This window comes from Zophobas morio, unplaced genomic scaffold (assembly GCF_036711695.1).
Source record: "Zophobas morio isolate AGI-343-1 ecotype UQ-CSIRO unplaced genomic scaffold, CSIRO_AGI_Zmor_V1 ptg000008l, whole genome shotgun sequence".
NCBI lineage: Eukaryota > Metazoa > Arthropoda > Insecta > Coleoptera > Tenebrionidae > Zophobas > Zophobas morio.
The window spans coordinates 2,432,976-2,452,144 of NW_026972113.1; the positions used below are offsets into that span (position 1 = coordinate 2,432,976).

Below are 19,169 nucleotides of genomic sequence, written 5' to 3' on the forward strand. Positions count from 1 at the left end.
CCCAATGAAATGAAATATGTATTTGTTTGGATTAAAAAAAAAATATGTATATAGGTTATTTTCAGACCAAATATTTTTAATTAAATATTCCACCGGGAGTATAAACACGCTATATTTTTGGAATCGGCACGGCGAAATCTACATCTTAGAATTTTTTTAGCAATTTTTCCAAAACCAAAAATTTCAATTTTCGACAATTTTCAAAATTTAACCAAAGACATTTTCTTATAGATTTCAACCCCCAGAAGTTATTTTCTGCCTAATTTCTTCGATAGCTCCCTCATTTTTCCAGAATTGCCTACTAGAATCTTTCCATTTTTTTTTTTTATTAAAATATATATATATACATATTTTCAAACCGAATAATTTTTAATCTTGCACAGGAAACATAAACGGGCTATCTTTTGGTTTCACACGACGAAATCTATATTTTAGATTTTTTTGGGAATTTTTTACAATTTGTTCAACCGGAAAATTTTTCGATCTAGAAAATTTCGTCCAATTTTTGACGATTTTCGAAATTTAACCAAAGACATTTTCTGGTATATTTCGACCTCCAGAATTTAGTTTCGGCCTCATTTCTTAGATAACTTATAGCATTTTTCCAGAATCGCCATTGAAATTTTGCAATTTTTTTTATTTAAAAAATATATATCTTCAAACACACTGTTGTTATATATTTTACCTTTTTTTTACATAGTCATCTTTTCACCACAAGAAGCTTAAAACATGTTCAAAATCAAAAATTTGTATAAGGGAATATGGATTTTGCAATTAGGCTCCGCCCCATAATATCGGAAAGAAGTCTACACATATTCAAATACAAAGGAAGAATGTAAGCCCGCCCACCCGCCCTCTCTCAATTGTGATTATTATTTTTTTATTCGCCGAGAACCAAGGGGGCGGAGCTTAACTGCAAAATATTTATTTCTTTACAAGAAATTAAAAACAGATTTTTGAGTATCGTGTTGTGTAAAGATTACTATGTATATTAAGGAAAAGAGGCAAAATATAAACCCCGCCCACCCACCCCATCTCAATTGTAATGATTTTTTTATTCTTAGACACTTAAAACAAAAATATGTTTAAAATGGTAAATTTGTATAGGAAGATATCGATTTTGCAATTTTACGCTCCGCCCCTTGGTCTGACAACGAATGAAAAATTCACCATGAATGAGATGGGTTCTCTTTTGGTTCTCTTTTTTAATTAATACATTTAGTTTTTTTGTACAACACGATCGCTTAAGAACATATTTCACATGGTAATTTCTCGTAGAAAAATAAGGATTTTACAATTAAGCTCCACCCGAATAAAAAACATCATCAGAATTGAGATAGGGTGGGTGGGCGGGGCTTATATTTTGCCTTTTTTTTCTTAATAGCCATCTCTTCATAACAAGAAATTTAGTTAAAACATGGTTAAAATGGTATATTTTTGGAAATTTTTCAAACTATAAAAATTTCGGCAAATTTTCAACAGTTTTCGAAATTTACGAAAGACATTTTGTTATAGATTTCGACCCCCAGAAGTTCGTTTCGGCCTCATTTCTTCGATGACTCATCCCATTTTTCCAAAATCCACACTGAAATATATATTTTTCAGTCTAAAAATTTTGGCCAATTTTTAAATATTTTCAAAATTTAATTAAAGACATTTTTTATATCTTTCGACCTCCAGAAGTTAGATTCGTCCTCATTTCTACAGAATCATCCACTGAAATAGTGTATTTTTTGGATTAAAAAAATATATGTACCTATAGGTATAGGTTAATTTCAGACCAAATATTTTTAATTACATCTTCCACCGGGAGCTTAAACACGTTATGTTTTTGGAATCAGCACGGCGAAATCGACATTTCAGAATTTTTTGGAAATTTTTTAGCAATTTTTCCAAAACCAAAAATTTCGACCAATTTTCGACAATTTTCGAAATTTAACGAAAAACATTTTCTTATAGATCTCGACCTCTAGAAGTTCGTTTCTGCCTCATTTCCTCGATAGTTCCTCTCATTTTTCCAGAATCGCCTACTGGAGTCTTTTTATTTTTTTGAATTAAAAAAAAATATATTTTGAACCCGAATATTTTTTAATCTTACACCGGAAACATAAACGGCTTATTTTTTGGTTTCAGCACGACCAAATCTACTTCAGATTTTTTGGGGAACTTTTTACAATGTGTTCAACCGGAAAATTTTCCGCTTTAGAAAATTTCGGCCAATTGTTGACGATTTTCGAAATTTAACCAAAGACATTTTTTTATAAATTTCGACCTCCAGAACCAAGTTTCGGCCCCATTTAATAAGATAACATAGCATTTTTCCAGAATCGCCCATTGAAATGTTGCCATTTTTTTTTTTATTTAAAATATATATATATATATATTCAAACACACTATTGTTATATATTTTGCAAAAATATATCTACTTATACAAATTTTCCATTTTAAACATGTTTTAAGTTTCTTGTTATGAAGAGAAGTCTACACATATTACAACAAAAAAGCAAAATATAAGCCCGCCCACCCGCCCTATCTCAATTGTGATGATTTTTTTTAATCGCAGAGAACCAAGGGGGTAGAGCTTAACTTCAAAATCTTTATTTATTTACAAAAAAAAAACATGTTTTTGAGTATTGTGTTGTTCAAAGAATGTTATGTAGATTAAGAAAAAAAAAAACAAAATATAAACCCCGCCCACCCACTCCATCTCCATTGTAATGATTTTTTTTTTCTTATAAACTTAAGACACGTTTAAAAATGGTAAATTTTTGTAGAGAAATATGGATTTTTCAATTAGGCTCCTCCTCTCGGTCCGTCAACGAATGAAAACTTCATTACTATTTAGATCAGGGCTATATGGGTGGGGCGTAATCATTGGCTTTAATTTTTTCTTAATATACAGAGTATTCTTTGAATAACACGATGTTTTTAATTTCTCGTAGAGAAATAAGAATTTTGCAGTTAAGCTCCGCCCCCTTGGCTCACGACGAATAAAAAAATCATCAGAATTGAGATAGGGCGGGTGGGCGGGGCTTATATTTTTCCTTTCGTTCTTACTACACATTGCCATCTTTTCACAACAAGAAACTTAAAAGAAACTTATTAGATTAAGAAAATAAGGCAATATATAAACTCCGCCCTCCTACCCCATCGCCATTGTGATGATTTTTTTTTATTTTTAGAAACTTAAAACAGGTTAAAAAATGGGAAATTTTTGTAAAGAAATATGGATTTTTCAATTAGACTCCGCCCCTAGATCGGTCAACGAATGAAAACTTCATTACTATTTAGATCAGGGCTGGTATGGGTGGGGTTTAATATTTGGCTTTAATTTTTTCTTAATATACAGAGTATTCTTTGAATAACACGATGTTTTTAATTTCTCGAAGAGAAATAAGAATTTTGCAGTTAAGCTCCGCCCCCTTGGCTCACAACGAATAAAAAAAAACATCAGAATTGAGATAGGGTGGGTGGGCGGGGTTTATATTTTTCCTTTTTTTTCTTACTACACATTGCCATCTTTTCACAACAAGAAACTTAATAGATTAAGAAAATAAGGCAATATATAAACCCCGCCCACCCACCCCATCTCCATTGTGATGATTTTTTTTTATTCTTAGAAACTTAAAACACGCTTAAAAATGGTAAATTTTGTAGAGAAATATGGATTTTTCAATTAGACTCCGCCCCTAGATCGGTCAACGAATGAAAACTTCATTACTATTATACTATTTAGATCAGGGCTAGTATGAGTGGGGCTTAATCTTTGACTTTAATTTTTTCTTAATATACATAGTATTCTTTGAACAATACGATACTCAAAAACATGTTTTATTATTTCTCGTAGAGAAAAAAGGATTTTACAGTTAAGCTCCGCCTCTCGGCTTACGACGAATAAAAAAAATCATCAGAATTGAGGCAGGGTGGGTGGGCGGGGTTTATATTTTGCCTTTTTCTTCTTAACATACATAGCCATCTTTTCACAACAAGAAACTTAAAATATGGTTAAGATGGTACCTTTTTGCAAGGAATTGTGGATTTTAAACCTGTTTTAAGTTTCTTGTTGTCAAAAGAAGTCTACACATATTAAAACAAAAAGGCAAAATATGAGCCCGCCCACCCACCCCGTCTCAATTGTGATGATTTTCTTTTATTAGTCGAGAACCAAGGGGGCGGAGTTTAACTGCAAAGTATTTATTTCTTTACAAGAAATTAGAAACCAGGTTTTTGAGTATCGTGGGAGCATAAACAGGTTATGTTTTTGGGTTCAGCACATTTTTTTATAAATTTCGACCCCCAGAAGTTAGTTTCGGCCTCTTTTCTTCGATAACTTATCCCATTTTTCCAAAATCCACATTGAAATATTGCAGTTTTAATTATCATTATTATTATACTGATAATACAAATGTCAGATTGACAGATAGCTTTAACGGAAACAACAGTTCTGCCGCGACAGTTTTTTGAAAAATTAATTCCAAGGCTGACTAGACGACTTTTTTGCGATCAGTGGTATTAACAGGTATGTTTGAGTTTAAATCTGTATAGAATATATTTCGTGGAATATTTAAAAGCGGTTGGTTTATAAAGTGGTCAGTTTTATTTTTGTGACACTATTTTCGTAACCCACTCCATATTTGCTCCCTCTCCACCCGAATTCCATTGTAAAACTTTCAAAACAACATTCTTATGGAGTCGAAAAAGTCGAAGAAAAAAATTGTGATGATCCCGGAAGGTCGGATTCGCCTGAATTTATCCGCTTTTCTGAACTCCTCCATCGTTTATAACAGTAAAAACGCATATTTTTTCAGTTTTTCCAACAGTTTCCGCTTTCGCAATTTTAATCGCATAAGTTATGGCGCAAATTACGCCACTTTTACAGTTGCATGTAGTTAGTGCAGCTTTCATTAGTCGTTGCAATTTCCAAAACTGATTTGCATAAATCAGAAAATGTCACACGCCATTGCATAACAAAGGTCAGCGCAAAGTTAACGACCACATTCTATTTAATTCTGTTTCAACTTTGGTGAAACCTCAAATAATACATCTTCTTGCGAAAAGTTCCCAACGGTTTGAAACCAAGCGCCTGACATTCAATTAGTTACAAATCGCACTCTGAAACAAATAACTCACACATTAATCTAACCATCTCCAAATAATAAAATCCAGTTTCGAAATACACCGTCCACCACCCAACCGCGCTCCGTCCAAACCGTATCACACTCTCACTTGTTCGCAGTTTCATTTGTTTTGTTGGCGTTTTTAGGTCCGGAAGTTTGGGGTCTGGAAGTGCCGCTCCGAGCATCGAGCGACCCAAAAAGGAAGCGCCGGACAGGACGCCGGAAGCCCCGGCAATGGCCAGCTCGGATATCGACAGTCTGGAAGAGGCCCGGAAATTGGTCAGGGATCTTCGGCAGAAGACGAGGTCCCAGGCGCAGCAAATTTTGGCCTGGAAACGAGCCTACAAGATGCAGGTGAGCACTTCACCCTCTTTCACCATTATTATCATTATTATTGTGTCGTTGTCTTGCTCCAGGAAATGCTCATCACCCGCCTCCAGCGCGAAAAGTCCAACCAGCTCAAATTCCTCAGCGCCAAACTTCTGCTTTTCCACTCCCGCCTCATCCGTAAGCAAAAGGACATCTCGGCTATGCTGACCCTTCGCGAGAACATCATCCACCGCCAGAAGATCCTCATCGAGAGCCTCAGCAGCCGCCTCACCGACAACGGTCTGGAAGTCCCCCAGTCTGAGCTGACCGAGCTCGATACGACCCTGCACGATTTGGATTCGCTCAACGATTCGGACAGCGCCGTCGTCATGGAAGATATCGATTCGGACAGCAACGTCTTCCAGGTCCCTAAGTTTCGCTCCGCTGGCACAGATGGCATCACCGTCGTTCGGTCAATCTCGGACGCGATCGACCCCAGTCTTAAGTACACTTCGCTGAGACGGAACAACATGTTTTTGCGCCGGCCGGAGATTTTGGAAACCGTGTATAGTGTGGAGGAGGACGTGGACGAAGCCCCGATTGCTGAAAGTAAGAGCGACGCAGATAAAAAACGCGACGCTTTTGCCAGGGGGAAGTCCACGTGTAACGTGGTGGAAGGGGAAGAGGCGAGCCAGAAGGATCGGTCCGTGGAAGAAAAAGTCTGTGAAGTACCGACTTGGCCCTATAGTGGTGACAAAACGAGCGAAGAGAGCGAAGACGAGAAAGCCAAATCGAGCACGAATCATGTAAAAACGTATAATAGGGTTATGTCGAATCATAGGTCCGTAACGAAACCGAAAGACGTTAAATATAAAAGAATCAACAAAGCGAAGTCGAAAAGTCTGGAGGAACTGAGAGGGAGATTGAAAAACTGGGTGGAACAAGGGAGCAAATTAACTGGAATCACTTTGGACCATAGCCAGAGCTATGCTTAATACAGGTCCAAATTTTTATGTTTGGAAGTTACGTTTTGTTTGATCATTCTTTTCATGTTTGCATTCATATTGTTAGTGTTATTGGTCGTGTAATGTCTTTTTCATCAAGACTTGGTGCGGTTTCACACTATTCGTATCTTTTTTAAGACAATATGTACCGAGTGTTGTGGATACTTTTAAAGTTTGTGTAAATAGGAGCAAGGAACGAAAACTGTGAAAACGTATCAACTAACTCTATTGAAACAAAAATATGTGATATTGTTTTTTGGTGTATATAATATTTTAGTAGGTAGAAATCTTAGTCAATTGTAGCGGTTAAGTAAGTCTAACTTTGTATAAAGTCATAAAGTTTCTTACATATCACCTATTAAGAGGGTCGTCGAAATAACCATGTTACCGAAATGACACCCGACTAGTAAGTATTTGTGGGGGAAAAATTCACTTGCCTAATTGTATAAAATGCTTTTTATTAAGAATAAGATTACGATAATTTTGTACATATAACTATTTTTTATTAAAACGTTGTTCCTTGTAGACATTTTAAGATCTCTTTCGATACAGTTGCTTTGAGTAGTCGCTCGCTAGTTGCAAAAATGTGAGATTTGGTTGATTAGAAACGAGACTGTGCGGTTGTGCTGTTTTAATATTTATTGTCGGTTACGTAAAATTGTGTATTGTAACCTTTAAACATAACAGTTAATGTATTGTTTACAGTGTAAGATGTAACGTCTGTGTAACAATAAAAGACAATCAGAGTAACATTAATTTTTTTTTACTAAGTCACAGTATATCGCGGTCACAGTAAATGCTTAGTACCACATGTCAGACGCTAGATGTCGTACTAACAGGACGTTTTTAAACGTCACAATTACGTTTCTCGACGAATTGAAAAAACTTTCAGTGAATTATTCAATTAATTTAAAACAGCGTTTAGTTTAAAAATTGAAAATTCAAGTGATTAATAAATAAAACTAGTGACAACTAGTGAATAGTGAAAAATAAAATCCCTGCAAACGTCAACCGCACTGTGTCAACTGTCAAATGTCATCTCCCTTCTTGTCATATGTTCGCCCGTTGTATGCGCTTCAGTTAATTTTTCCCGTTTTTATTTAAGAAAAAATCAAACAAAAGCAACCTCCAATAAGTCATAAATCACAAACTCGGTAAAAATTTCATGTATAGGACTATGTTATTTAATACAATCTAAAACCCATTTACTATATGCAATTTTGAAGTGATGTCATCCCATTATTGGTGGGGATGATTAGGCAAATTTTGGTCAGCGTTTTACCATCTACATGATATTCCTAATATAAATACAAAATTTCACAACAATCGGTACAGTACTTAATTTTTGTGTGTTTTTTTAATATACAGAGTTTTCTTTCAACAACAAAATAATTAAACATGTTGTCAGTTTCTTGTTGGGAAAAGAAGACTTCGTTATTAAGATCAAATGGACAAAATATAAGCCCCGCCCACCCACCCCGTCTTAATTGTGATGAATGTTTTATTCATCGTAAGTTAAAGGGCGAAGTTTAGTTTGCAACATCCTCATTTCTCTATGAGAAATTGCCATATGAAATATGTTTTTAAAAGGGTACAATTTTTCAGAGAAATATTGATGTAAAAATATATTTCATACGATAATTTCTTGTCGTGAAATGAGGATTTTGCAGTTAAACTTCGCCCTTCGGTCTGATTAGGAATGAAAAACTCGTCACAATTGAGATGGGGCGGGTGGGTGGGGCTTAATTTTTATTGTTTTTTTTTTAATATAGAGTTTTTTTTCTACAACAAGATAGTTAAACATGTTGTCAGTTTCTTGTTGGGAAAAGAAAACTTCGCATATTAAGAAAAAATTGACAAAATATAAGCCCCGCCCACCCTCCCCTTCTCAATTGTGATAAATATTATATTCATCGTGAACTGAAGGGCGGAGTTTAGTTGCAAAATCCTCTTTTCTCTACAAGAAATTATCATATGAAATATGTGTTTAAAAGGGCAGATTTTTTTAGAGAAATATTGATGTAAAAACATACTTCATACGATAATTTCTTGTCGAGAAATGAGGATTTTGCAGTTAAACTCCCCCCTTCGGTCTGATTAGGAATGAAAAACTCGTCACAATTGAGATGGGGCGAGCGGGTGGGGCTTAATTTTTATTGTTTTTTTTTTTTTAATATAGAGTTTTTTTTTCTACAACAAGATAGTTAAACATGTTGTCAGTTTCTTGTTGGGAAAAGAAAACTTCGTAAATTAAGATCAAATGGACAAAATATAAGCCCCGCCCACCCACCCCGTCTCAATTGTGATGAATGTTTTATTCATCGTGAGCTAAAGGGCGAAGTTTAGTTTGCAACATCCTCATTGCTCTATGAGAAATTGCCATATGAAATATGTTTTTAAAAGGGTACAATTTTTCAGAGAAATATTGATGTAAAAATATATTTCATACGATAATTTATTGTAGAGAAATGAGGATTTTGCAGTTAAACTCCGCCCTTCGGTCTGATTAGGAATGAAAAACTCGTCACAATTGAGATGGGGCGGGTGGGTGGGGCTTAATTTTTATTGTTTTTTTTTTTTAATATATAGAGTTTTCTTTCAACAACAAAATAATTAAACATGTTGTCAGTTTCTTGCTGGGAAAAGAAGACTTCGTATATTAAGATCAAATGGACAAAATATAAGCCCCGCCCACCCACCCCGTCTCAATTGTGATGAATGTTTTATTCATCGTGAGCTGAAGGGCGGAGTTTAGTTACAAAATCGTCATTTCTATACAAAAAATTACCATATGAAATATGTTTTTAGAAGGGTAGAATTTTTTTGAGAAACATTGATGTTAGAATTAAAACTCTGCCCTTGAAAAAGTCGTCACAATTGAGACAGGGGTGGGTGGGTGGGGCTTAATTTTTTTTTTAATATACCTATAGAGTTTTGTTTCAACAACAGGATAGTTAAACATATTTTCAGTTTCTTGTTGGGAAAAGAAGACTTCGGATATTAGGAAAAGAGGGATTGATGTAAAAATATATTTCAAACGATAATTTCTTGTAGAGAAATGAGGATTTTGCAGTTAAACTCCGCCCTTCGGTCTGATTAGGAATGAAAAACTCGTCACAATTGAGATGGGGCGGGTGGGTGGGGCTTAATTTTTGTTTTTTTTTAAATATATAGAGTTTTTTTTTCAACAGCAAGATAGTTAAACATGTTGTCAGTTTCTTGTTGGGAAAAGAAGACTTCGTATATTAAGATATAATGGACAAATTATAAGCCCCGCCCACCCACCCCGTCTCAATTGTGATGAACGTTTTATTTATCGTGAGCTAAAGGGCGAAGTTTAGTTTGCAACATCCTCATTTCTTTACGAGAAATTGCCATATGAAATATGTTTTTAAAAGGGTACAATTTTTCAGAGAAATATTGATCTAAAAATATATTTCATACGATAATTTTTTGTAGAGAAATGAGGATTTTGCAGTTAAACTCCGCCCTTCGGTCTGATTAGGAATGAAAAACTCGTCACAATTGAGATGGGGCGGGTGGGTGGGGCTTAATTTTTATTGTTTTTTTTTTAATATATAGAGTTTTCTTTCAACAACAAAATAATTAAACATGTTGTCAGTTTCTTGCTGGGAAAAGAAGACTTCGTATATTAAGATCAAATGGACAAAATATAAGCCCCGCCCACCCACCCCGTCTCAATTGTGATGAATGTTTTATTCATCGTGAGCTGAAGGGCGGAGTTTAGTTACAAAATCGTCATTTCTATACAAAAAATTACCATATGAAATATGTTTTTAGAAGGGTAGAATTTTTTTGAGAAACATTGATGTTAGAATTAAAACTCTGCCCTTGAAAAAGTCGTCACAATTGAGACAGGGGTGGGTGGGTGGGGCTTAATTTTTTTTTTAATATACCTATAGAGTTTTGTTTCAACAACAGGATAGTTAAACATATTTTCAGTTTCTTGTTGGGAAAAGAAGACTTCGGATATTAGGAAAAGAGGGATTGATGTAAAAATATATTTCAAACGATAATTTCTTGTAGAGAAATGAGGATTTTGCAGTTAAACTCCGCCCTTCGGTCTGATTATGAATGAAAAACTCGTCACAATTGAGATGGGGCGGGTGGGTGGGGCTTAATTTTTGTTTTTTTTTAAATATATAGAGTTTTTTTTTCAACAGCAAGATAGTTAAACATGTTGTCAGTTTCTTGTTGGGAAAAGAAGACTTCGTATATTAAGATCAAATGGACAAAATATAAGCCCCGCCCACCCACCCCGTCTCAATTGTGATGAATGTTTTATTCATCATGAGCTAAAGGGCGAAGTTTAGTTTGCAACATCCTCATTTCTCTACGAGAAATTGCCATATGAAATATGTTTTTAAAAGGGTACAATTTTTCAGAGAAATATTGATGTAAAAATATATTTCATACGATAATTTCTTGTAGAGAAATGAGGATTTTGCAGTTAAACTCCGCCCTTCGGTCTGATTAGGAATGAAAAACTCGTCACAATTGAGATGGGGCGGGTGGGTGGGGCTTAATTTTTATTGTTTTTTTTTTTAATATAGAGTTTTTTTTCTACAACAAGATAGGTAAACATGTTGTCAGTTTCTTGTTGGGAAAAGAAAACTTCGCATATTAAGAAAAAATTGACAAAATATAAGCCCCGCCCACCCACCCCGTCTCAATTGTGATGAATGTTTTATTCATCGTAAGCTAAAGGGCGAAGTTTAGTTTGCAACATCCTCATTTCTCTATGAGAAATTGCCACATGAAATATGTTTTTAATAGGGTATAATTTTTCAGAGAAATATTGATGTAAAAATATATTTCATACGATAATTTCTTGTAGAGAAATGAGGATTTTGCAGTTAAACTCCGCCCTTCGGTCTCATTAGGAATGAAAAACTCGTCACAATTGAGATGGGGCGGGTGGGTGGGGCTTAATTTTTGTTTTTTTTTAATATAGAGTTTTTTTTCAACAACAAGATAGTTAAACATGTTGTAAGTTTCTTGTTGGGAAAAGAAAACTTCGCATTTTAAGAAAAAATGGACAAAATATAAGCCCCGCCAATTGCCATATGAGATATGTTTTTAAAAGGGTAGAATTTTTTAGAGAAATATTGATGTAAAAACATTCTTCATACGATAATTTCTTGTAGAGAAATGAGGATTTTGCAGTTAAACTCTGCCCTTCGGTCTGATTAATAATGAAAAATTCATCACAATTGAGATGGGGCGGGTGGGTGGGGCTTACTTTTTTTTGACATATATAGTTTTCTTTCAACAACGGGACACAACATGATAATTAAACATATTGTCAATTTCTTGTTGGGAAAAAAGACTTCATATATTAAAATAAAATGGACAAAATATTATTAAGAATAAGATTACGATAATTCTGTACATATAACTATTTTTTATTAAAACGTTGTTCCTTGTAGACATTTTAAGATCTCTTTCGATACAGTTGCTTTGAGTAGTCGCTCGCTAGTTGCAAAAATGTAAGATTTGGTTGATTAGAAACGAGACTGCGGTTGTGCTGTTTTAATATTTATTGTCGGTTACGTAATGTGTTTCATTACGTAGTTAATGTATTGTTTACAGTGTAAGATGTAACGTCTGTGTAACAATAAAAGACAATCATCAAAGTAACATTGAATTTTTTAACTAAGTCACAGTATATCACGGTCACAGTCACGGTGGTATAAGTAAGGTGTTTCAACTCCATTCATAAATTTTCATAAAACGGGCGCTTAAAAACTGGTATCGTAGTAGGTTGTGGGAGCTTAAGATGACCGCCACCATGTGGTAGTTACTTGTACTATTTGCGCTATCGACTGACGTTTGACATGACATTTGACGTATATTTCCCCTCATCTTTCAAAAAGATGTCACAAAACCTAACCTATAAAGCTGACATTTATGACAACTTGCATTCAAGGACATATTTACGCAAATTTCATTCATTATTGTGGACAGTTTCATCATAGTATCCAGTAGACGGCGCTAGGAACTTTAAGCTCCCGTGGCCTTCTGGGATCTCTTCGAAAAAAGACCATTTTAAACTCGGAGTTCGCAGACCTGTTATATATGGCCGTGGTCACAGTAGATGCTTAGTACCACATGTCAGACGCTAGATGCCGCACTAACAGGACGTTTTTAAACGTCACAATTACATTTCTCGACGAATTGAAAAAACTTTCAGTTAATGATTTCATTAATTTAAAACAGCGTTTAGTTTAAGAATTGATAATTTAAATGATTAATAAATAAAACTAGTGAAAACTAGTGAATAGTGCTAAAAATGAAATCCCTGCAAACGTCAACCGCGCTGTGTCAACTGTCAAATGTCATCCCCTTTCTTGTCATATGTTCGCCCGTTGTATGCGCTTCAGTTAATTTTTTCCGTTTTTATTTAAGAAAAATCAAACAAAAACAACCTCCAATAAGTCATAAATCGCAAACTCGGTAAAAATTTCAAAGCAGCAGCTGCAATATTTCTAAATCAGGGACACTTAAGGCAGGTAGGCGAGTCCAGACGTTTCCCGATTGGTTTCCTCGTGTCGGAGACATTTCGTTTTAAAAATAACGGTGACTTTAATTCGCGCTTTAGTTTTACTTAAATACCTCAGGTTAAAATAACATTGGTTATAAAAACATCCGCCCATTTTCCAGTGCAATGGGTTCTCACCAGGACCTCGCCCATGAAGAACGAATGAAGCGATTTTTGTACACTTGTAACTACCATGGGGCTTACATCACAGGCAACTCTGAGAGACACATTTGCAAATTTACAAGTTCCTTACTTTTCAACTGGGTGGAGACAGCACCGGATGATTTTTTTAAGATATTATTGGCAGCCAGTGAAGATCCGTTGCTAATAAATCGAATAAGTTTGTTCTACATTGCTGCGGAAGCCCTACTCAGTCCTACTCTACCCATAGAAATCAAACTAGATGTCAAAAAAGTAGTGTTCAAACTTATGAAATCAGATGGGGAATTTTTTGATTTCATTAAGTATTACACGCTCCTAGGCCCCAAAAAGAAACAGAAAATCACCACCAGTGTAAGAAAGATGATTGTGAAGTTTTATCAAGATAAAACGCCACAGGAGTTCTTGGACTGTGTTACAAAGCAAGAAAGTTATCATGGGTGGAGCCACAAAGACCTGATAAAGTTGTGCCACTACAAAACTAACAATGTTTGTAAGTTTGTTTGTGTTCTACTACCATGTAGTATAAAAATTGGGATTTTCAGTGTGTGAGCCAGTTTTGAAGTATGTAATGTTCGGAGCTAAACACGTTCCGGAAAGTGGGGATGCTGAAATGACACCAATTATCGAACACTTGAAAAAGATTCACGAGCTACGAACAACTGAAGACGTCCCACGAGCTGTCGCTCTTGTCAAAGAGCTGCATGCCAACGTAGACCAAATTAACTCAAAGTTGAATAAAAATGAAGAAGTAGGTAGTTTTGAGGTGGTTTGTAAAGTCTCATTTGTTGCTAAATAGGTTTGGATGGCTGCTATCCCTGAAATGAGCACCCGGGAAGTTTTACAGTGCCTGTACAGGTTTTACAAGTTTGGGTTTTTGAAAGCTGGGAGCCAGTTTCAGAGTAAAGTAATCGAAGCACTGACTAACTCTGAGAACATCAAAAAGTGTAACTTACACCCAGTGGAAGTTTATATTTATTTGAAGTTTTTTGAAAAGGGTGGAAAGTGAGTTAAAATGTCACTGTTGAGTAGTTGAGTAGATTTATGTTTTTAGAACTATGGACCCTAAACTCATTGAGTATTTACAGAAGAAAGATATCAGAGAAGAAACTCTCAAAAAACTCACCACACCTTCAGAGCCAAAATGTAAACCAGTCATCCAAAACATCAACAAATGTTTGAAGTTGTCGTACGACAATGTCAAACCCATGGGCAAAAAGTTCATGGTAACAGTAGATGTTACAGAGAAGGCAGAAGAAATGTGTTTCCACAACAAGAGGATCAGTTTTCTTGAAGCGGCCGTAACTGTTATAAGATTTTTAACCAAAGTGGAGAAAAATGTGACCGTGGCGGTGTTCAAAGACAGCCAAATCAACTTTGTGGACGTCAGCAAATGTAAGTGACAGTTTTTGTGACACGTGATCGTGAAATTAAATTTCAGCGCACTCCGCCATCGAGAAACTACAAGAACACAAAGCCACTTACATCCTCCCCACAGCCCCCATAGACTGGGCCCGAAATAAAAAGAAGCAAATCGACGTTTTCATCAACTTCATGGGCTGCAATTGGTTGACAGATGTACCCACAGAAGTGAAAGAGAAAATGGATAAATTGCCAGAGGCGTTGAGCAAATACACCAAAAAACTAAAGTCACCAGACACCAGGTAAGTTAAAGGGGTGAAATAAAAAATAAAATTAACTTTTTGATATTCAAAAACCACCATTTGCAATTTTGTTGACTTAAAAGTCACTAAACCTTACCGCCACAAAATGCCTAGGTAGCTTTGGCCAAAATTTCGTTACTTGGTGGATTTACGTTGGCAACACACGCGATTTGTATTACTACACTTTGGTGAAAATTAATTTCTTGAAATACGCTAATCTTGTTTTTTTATTATTATTATTTTGTGTTTTAAATGCGTCATCAATTTGTGTTGGCTTGTTATAAACCAGATTAACATGTTTAATTTGAAATTAACACCGGGACTACTTTTTGGTGCGGACGGTTTAGTAACTTTTTTCAAAATCTGTCACGTTTCGACTTGACATTACAAAAATTGTTCAAGGGTGGTGAAGTTCTTCCTGGGCGGCCCGAGTGCTTCGTACGCCGAGAACAGCAAAAACATCCTCGCGATCGCAGGTTTCACCGCCGATGTTCCTAGACTTTTAGAGGCCTTTTGTAGAGGGCAGTTCTGCTAGGAAATTTCGATACTTCCCTCCTACAAAGTGTTCAATCAAATCTCAATATTTTGTTATCGAATTTTACAATATTCTGTGTTAATTTTTCTCGAACCGAACGAATCGACGACTTCGCGCTGATGCAGTTTCACTAGGTTAATGTAGATAGGCGTGTTAGTGGGATAATTATTTTTTATAAGATTATTTGTTAGGTTTCATTTTTATTGCATAGGAACATAATCAGGGCTTTTTTTAGTTCGACACGTTATAAGCTGTGTCCGTCTGTTGTAGTTATTAAACATATATTCGCCATCGAAATTCACGAAATTTTAGTTACCATTGTACTGGTTGTTCGAAAACCAAAAGGAGTTCAGTATTTATTTTTGTACGGATTTTTTCGAGGTTTTGTTAGTTGTAGGACTCACAATGTGTTGCTTATGTTAACGATATTATAGTTACTAGGTAATATTAACCGGTAACGGGGCTCCCGAGCGTGTCCGTGTCAAATTATACCTGGGTGCCTTCGACGCGGACAGGGAGACCGTTTAAGGATAGTCTGATTAAGCGGAATAACAATGAATTGAGGTTAAGTTTATTTAATGATTATCCGTTGTTTTCTGATTACCAATTCTGCGATCAATCTTGGTGATAATTTTTATAAATTGTCTGTGAATGCATTTGTAATATCCGAACGTTATCATGTTACATATTAGAATTATCATTGGTTTGACTCTTATTTATTTTTGATACATGTCTGTGACTTACATGATAAAAACATTAATAAAGACTTACAAAATTATCACTTGTGTGTGTCGTGGAAAATCGTAAAACTTCGTCGTTCTATTACATTTATTTATTTACAAATTAAATACATTGATTACAACAATTACAGTTCAGTTTCTATAAGAAACAAAACAGGGGGGCTGCGAAGGATTAAGTTGTTTAACAACTGAAAGGAATTATAAAAATATTAACTATGAAGTAGCAAGATTTAAGGTCGATTTATAAACTTGCCGTTGACGTTGCGATTTCAACCAATCAAATTGCTTTAGTGTGCAGTGCTGCCAACATGAAGGAAAATCCCCCGAATAGGAGACGTTTTTCTCGTTGACGACACCAGTTCCACGAAAATTAAATTTTGATAGAGATAATTAATATTAAGTCTGTTCACCGAAGTCCTCATATTTTAAATAGCTGCCATCGACGTTTAAATCAACAAAATTTATTGCTATTCATCAAAAAAAAAAGATTGGGTATTATAACTAAGCTCCGCCCCCTTGGCTCAGGACGAATAAAAAAATCATCAGAATTGAGATAGGGCGGGTGGGTGGGGCTTATATTTTTCCTTTTTTTACTACACATTGCCATCTTTTCACAACAAGAAACTTAAAATATGGTTATCATGGTACATTTTTGCAAGGAAATATGGATTTTGCAATTATGGGGCGGAGCTTAATTGCAAAATCGATATTTCCTTATACAAATTTTCCATTTTAAACATGTTTTAAGTTTCTTGTTGTGACAAGAAGTCTACACATATTAAAACAAAAAGGCAAAATGTAAGCCCGCCCACCCGCCCTGTCTCAATTGTGATGATTTTTTTATTCGCCGAGAACCAAGGGGGCGGAGCTTAACTGCAAAATATTTATTTCTTTACTAGAGATTAAAAACATGTTTTTGATTATCGTATTGCTCAAAGAATACTATGGATATTAAGAAAAAAAGTAAAATATCTACCCGCCCACCCACCCCATGTCAATTGTGACGACCTTTTTAATTCTTAGAAACCGAAAACACGTTTAAAATGGTAAATTCTTGTAGAGAAATATGGCTTTTGGCAATTAAGCCCCGCCCCTCGATCTGACAACGAATGAAAAATGCATCATAATTGAGAATTGAGATCGGGGCGGGTATGAATGGGGCCTAATTTTTGGCTTTATTTTTTTCTTAACATACACGGTATTTTTTGAATAACACGATACTCAAAAATTTGTTTTTAATTTCTCGTAGAGAAATAAGGATTTTGCAGTTAAACTCCGCCCCTCGGCTTACGACGAATAAAAAAAAATCATCAGAATTGAGACAGGGTGGGTGGGCGGGGCTTATATTTTTCCTTTTTTTTCTTAAAATAGATAGCCATCTTTTCACAACCAGAAACTTAACGCATGGTTATCATGGTACATTTTTGCAAGGAAATATGGATTTTGCAATTATGGGGCGGAGCTTAATTGCAAAATCTATATTTCCTTATACAAATATTCCATTTTAAACATGTTTTAAGTTTCTTGTTGTGACAAGAAGTCTACACATATTAAAACAAAAAGGCAAAATGAAAGCCCGCCCACCCGCCCTATCTCAATTGTGATGATTTTTTTACTTGCCCAGAACCAAGGAGGGGGAGCTTAACTGCAAATTATTTATTTCTTTACAAGAAATTCAAAACATGTTTTTGAGTATTGTGTTGTTCTCAGAATATTATGTAGATTTATAGCCCCTAGAAATACATAGTACAGTCATTCATTGTTGTACGAGTGGAGCAAATGCAGTTGGCAACGCAAAAAATTCCCCTGGTTTGGAACCAAATTGTGTCAGCAGAGAGTTGACAGCGCGTAAATCGTTGTCACGTTGCCTTGGCGTGGTCTTTTTGTTTAAAGTCAATTAATTGTCAATTAATATAACTAATAATTATTAAATAAGATTTTATTGATTAAATTTTATATTTTATTCAAATTAAAACTCCATATTTTGTTTATAAACTACAAACTTTAAATCCAACATAAAACCATTTTAAATTTCGCGGTCTGTCAAATGGTGTTTATAATTTTTGTTTTTGTTAAATTTCCGCCAGGTTTGCTCCACGGTGACGATACTATGTGTTTTCTAGGGGGTATAATGTAGATTAAGAAAAAAAGACAAAATATAAACCCCGCCCACCCACCCCATTTCAATCGTGATTATTTTTTTTATTCTCAGAAACTTAAAACAAGTTTAAAAATGGTAAATTTTTGTAAAGAGACATGAATTATTCAATTAGGCTCCGCCCCTAGATTGGTCAACGAATGACAACTTCATTACTATTTAGATCAGGGCTAGCATGGGTGGGGCTTAATCTTTGGCTTTAATTTTTTCTTAATATACATCGTATTCTTTGAACAATACGATACTCAAAAATATGTTTTTAATTTCTCGTAGAGAAATAAGGATTTTGCAGTTAAGCTCCGCCCCCTCGGCTCACGACGAATTAAAAAAATCATCAGAAATAAGATAGGGTGGGTGGGTGGGGCTTATATTTTGCCACTTTTTTCTTAATATCCATAGCCATCTCTTCACAACAAGAAACTTAAAACACAGTTAAAATGGTACATTTTTGCAAGGAAATTTTATATTTTCTTATAAAAATTTTCCATTTTAAACATCTTTTAAGTTTCTTATTGTAAAAAAGTCTACACGTATTAAAACAAAAAGACAAACTGTCAGCCCGCCCACCCGCCCCATCTCCATTGTGATGATTTTTTTTTTATTTGCCGAGAACCAAGAGGGTGGATCTTAACTGCAAAATATTTATTTCTTTACAAGAAATTAAAAACATGTTTTTGAGTATTGTGTTGTTCAAAGAATATTATGTATATTAAGAAAAAAGGGCAAAATATAAACCCCGCCCACCCACCACATCTCAATCGTGATTTTTTTAATCTTAGAAACTTTAAACACGTTTAAAAATGGCAACTTTTTGTAAAGAGACATGGATTTTTCAATTAGGCTCCGCCCCTAGATCGGTCAACGAATGAAAACTTCATTACTATTTAGATCAGGGCTGCATGGGTGGGGCGTAATCATTGG

General features: G+C 35.1%; 2 protein-coding genes across 2 annotated transcripts in view; both read left to right on the plus strand.

Moving 5' to 3' along the window:
- The window catches only part of LOC135125014 (uncharacterized protein), a 226,340-nt gene extending 219,160 nt beyond the window's left edge, over positions 1–7,180 (plus strand). Inside the window, exons 2-3 of the mRNA XM_064050290.1 lie at positions 5,264–5,471; positions 5,534–7,180. Of these exons, the coding sequence (XP_063906360.1) occupies positions 5,264–5,471; positions 5,534–6,421 (1,096 nt within the window). The 3' untranslated portion in view covers positions 6,422–7,180. The remainder of the gene's footprint in view (positions 1–5,263; positions 5,472–5,533) is intronic.
- Positions 7,181–12,752: 5,572 nt separating this feature from the next.
- Positions 12,753–16,128, plus strand: LOC135125015 (RNA-binding protein Ro60-like). The gene is made up of 7 exons (XM_064050291.1): positions 12,753–12,963; positions 13,115–13,644; positions 13,697–13,902; positions 13,951–14,156; positions 14,206–14,546; positions 14,593–14,815; positions 15,218–16,128. Exons 2-7 carry the CDS (start codon positions 13,119–13,121, stop codon positions 15,348–15,350), a joined length of 1,635 nt encoding a protein of 544 aa, XP_063906361.1. The 5' UTR covers positions 12,753–12,963; positions 13,115–13,118; the 3' UTR covers positions 15,351–16,128.
- Positions 16,129–19,169: the final 3,041 nt, after the last annotated feature.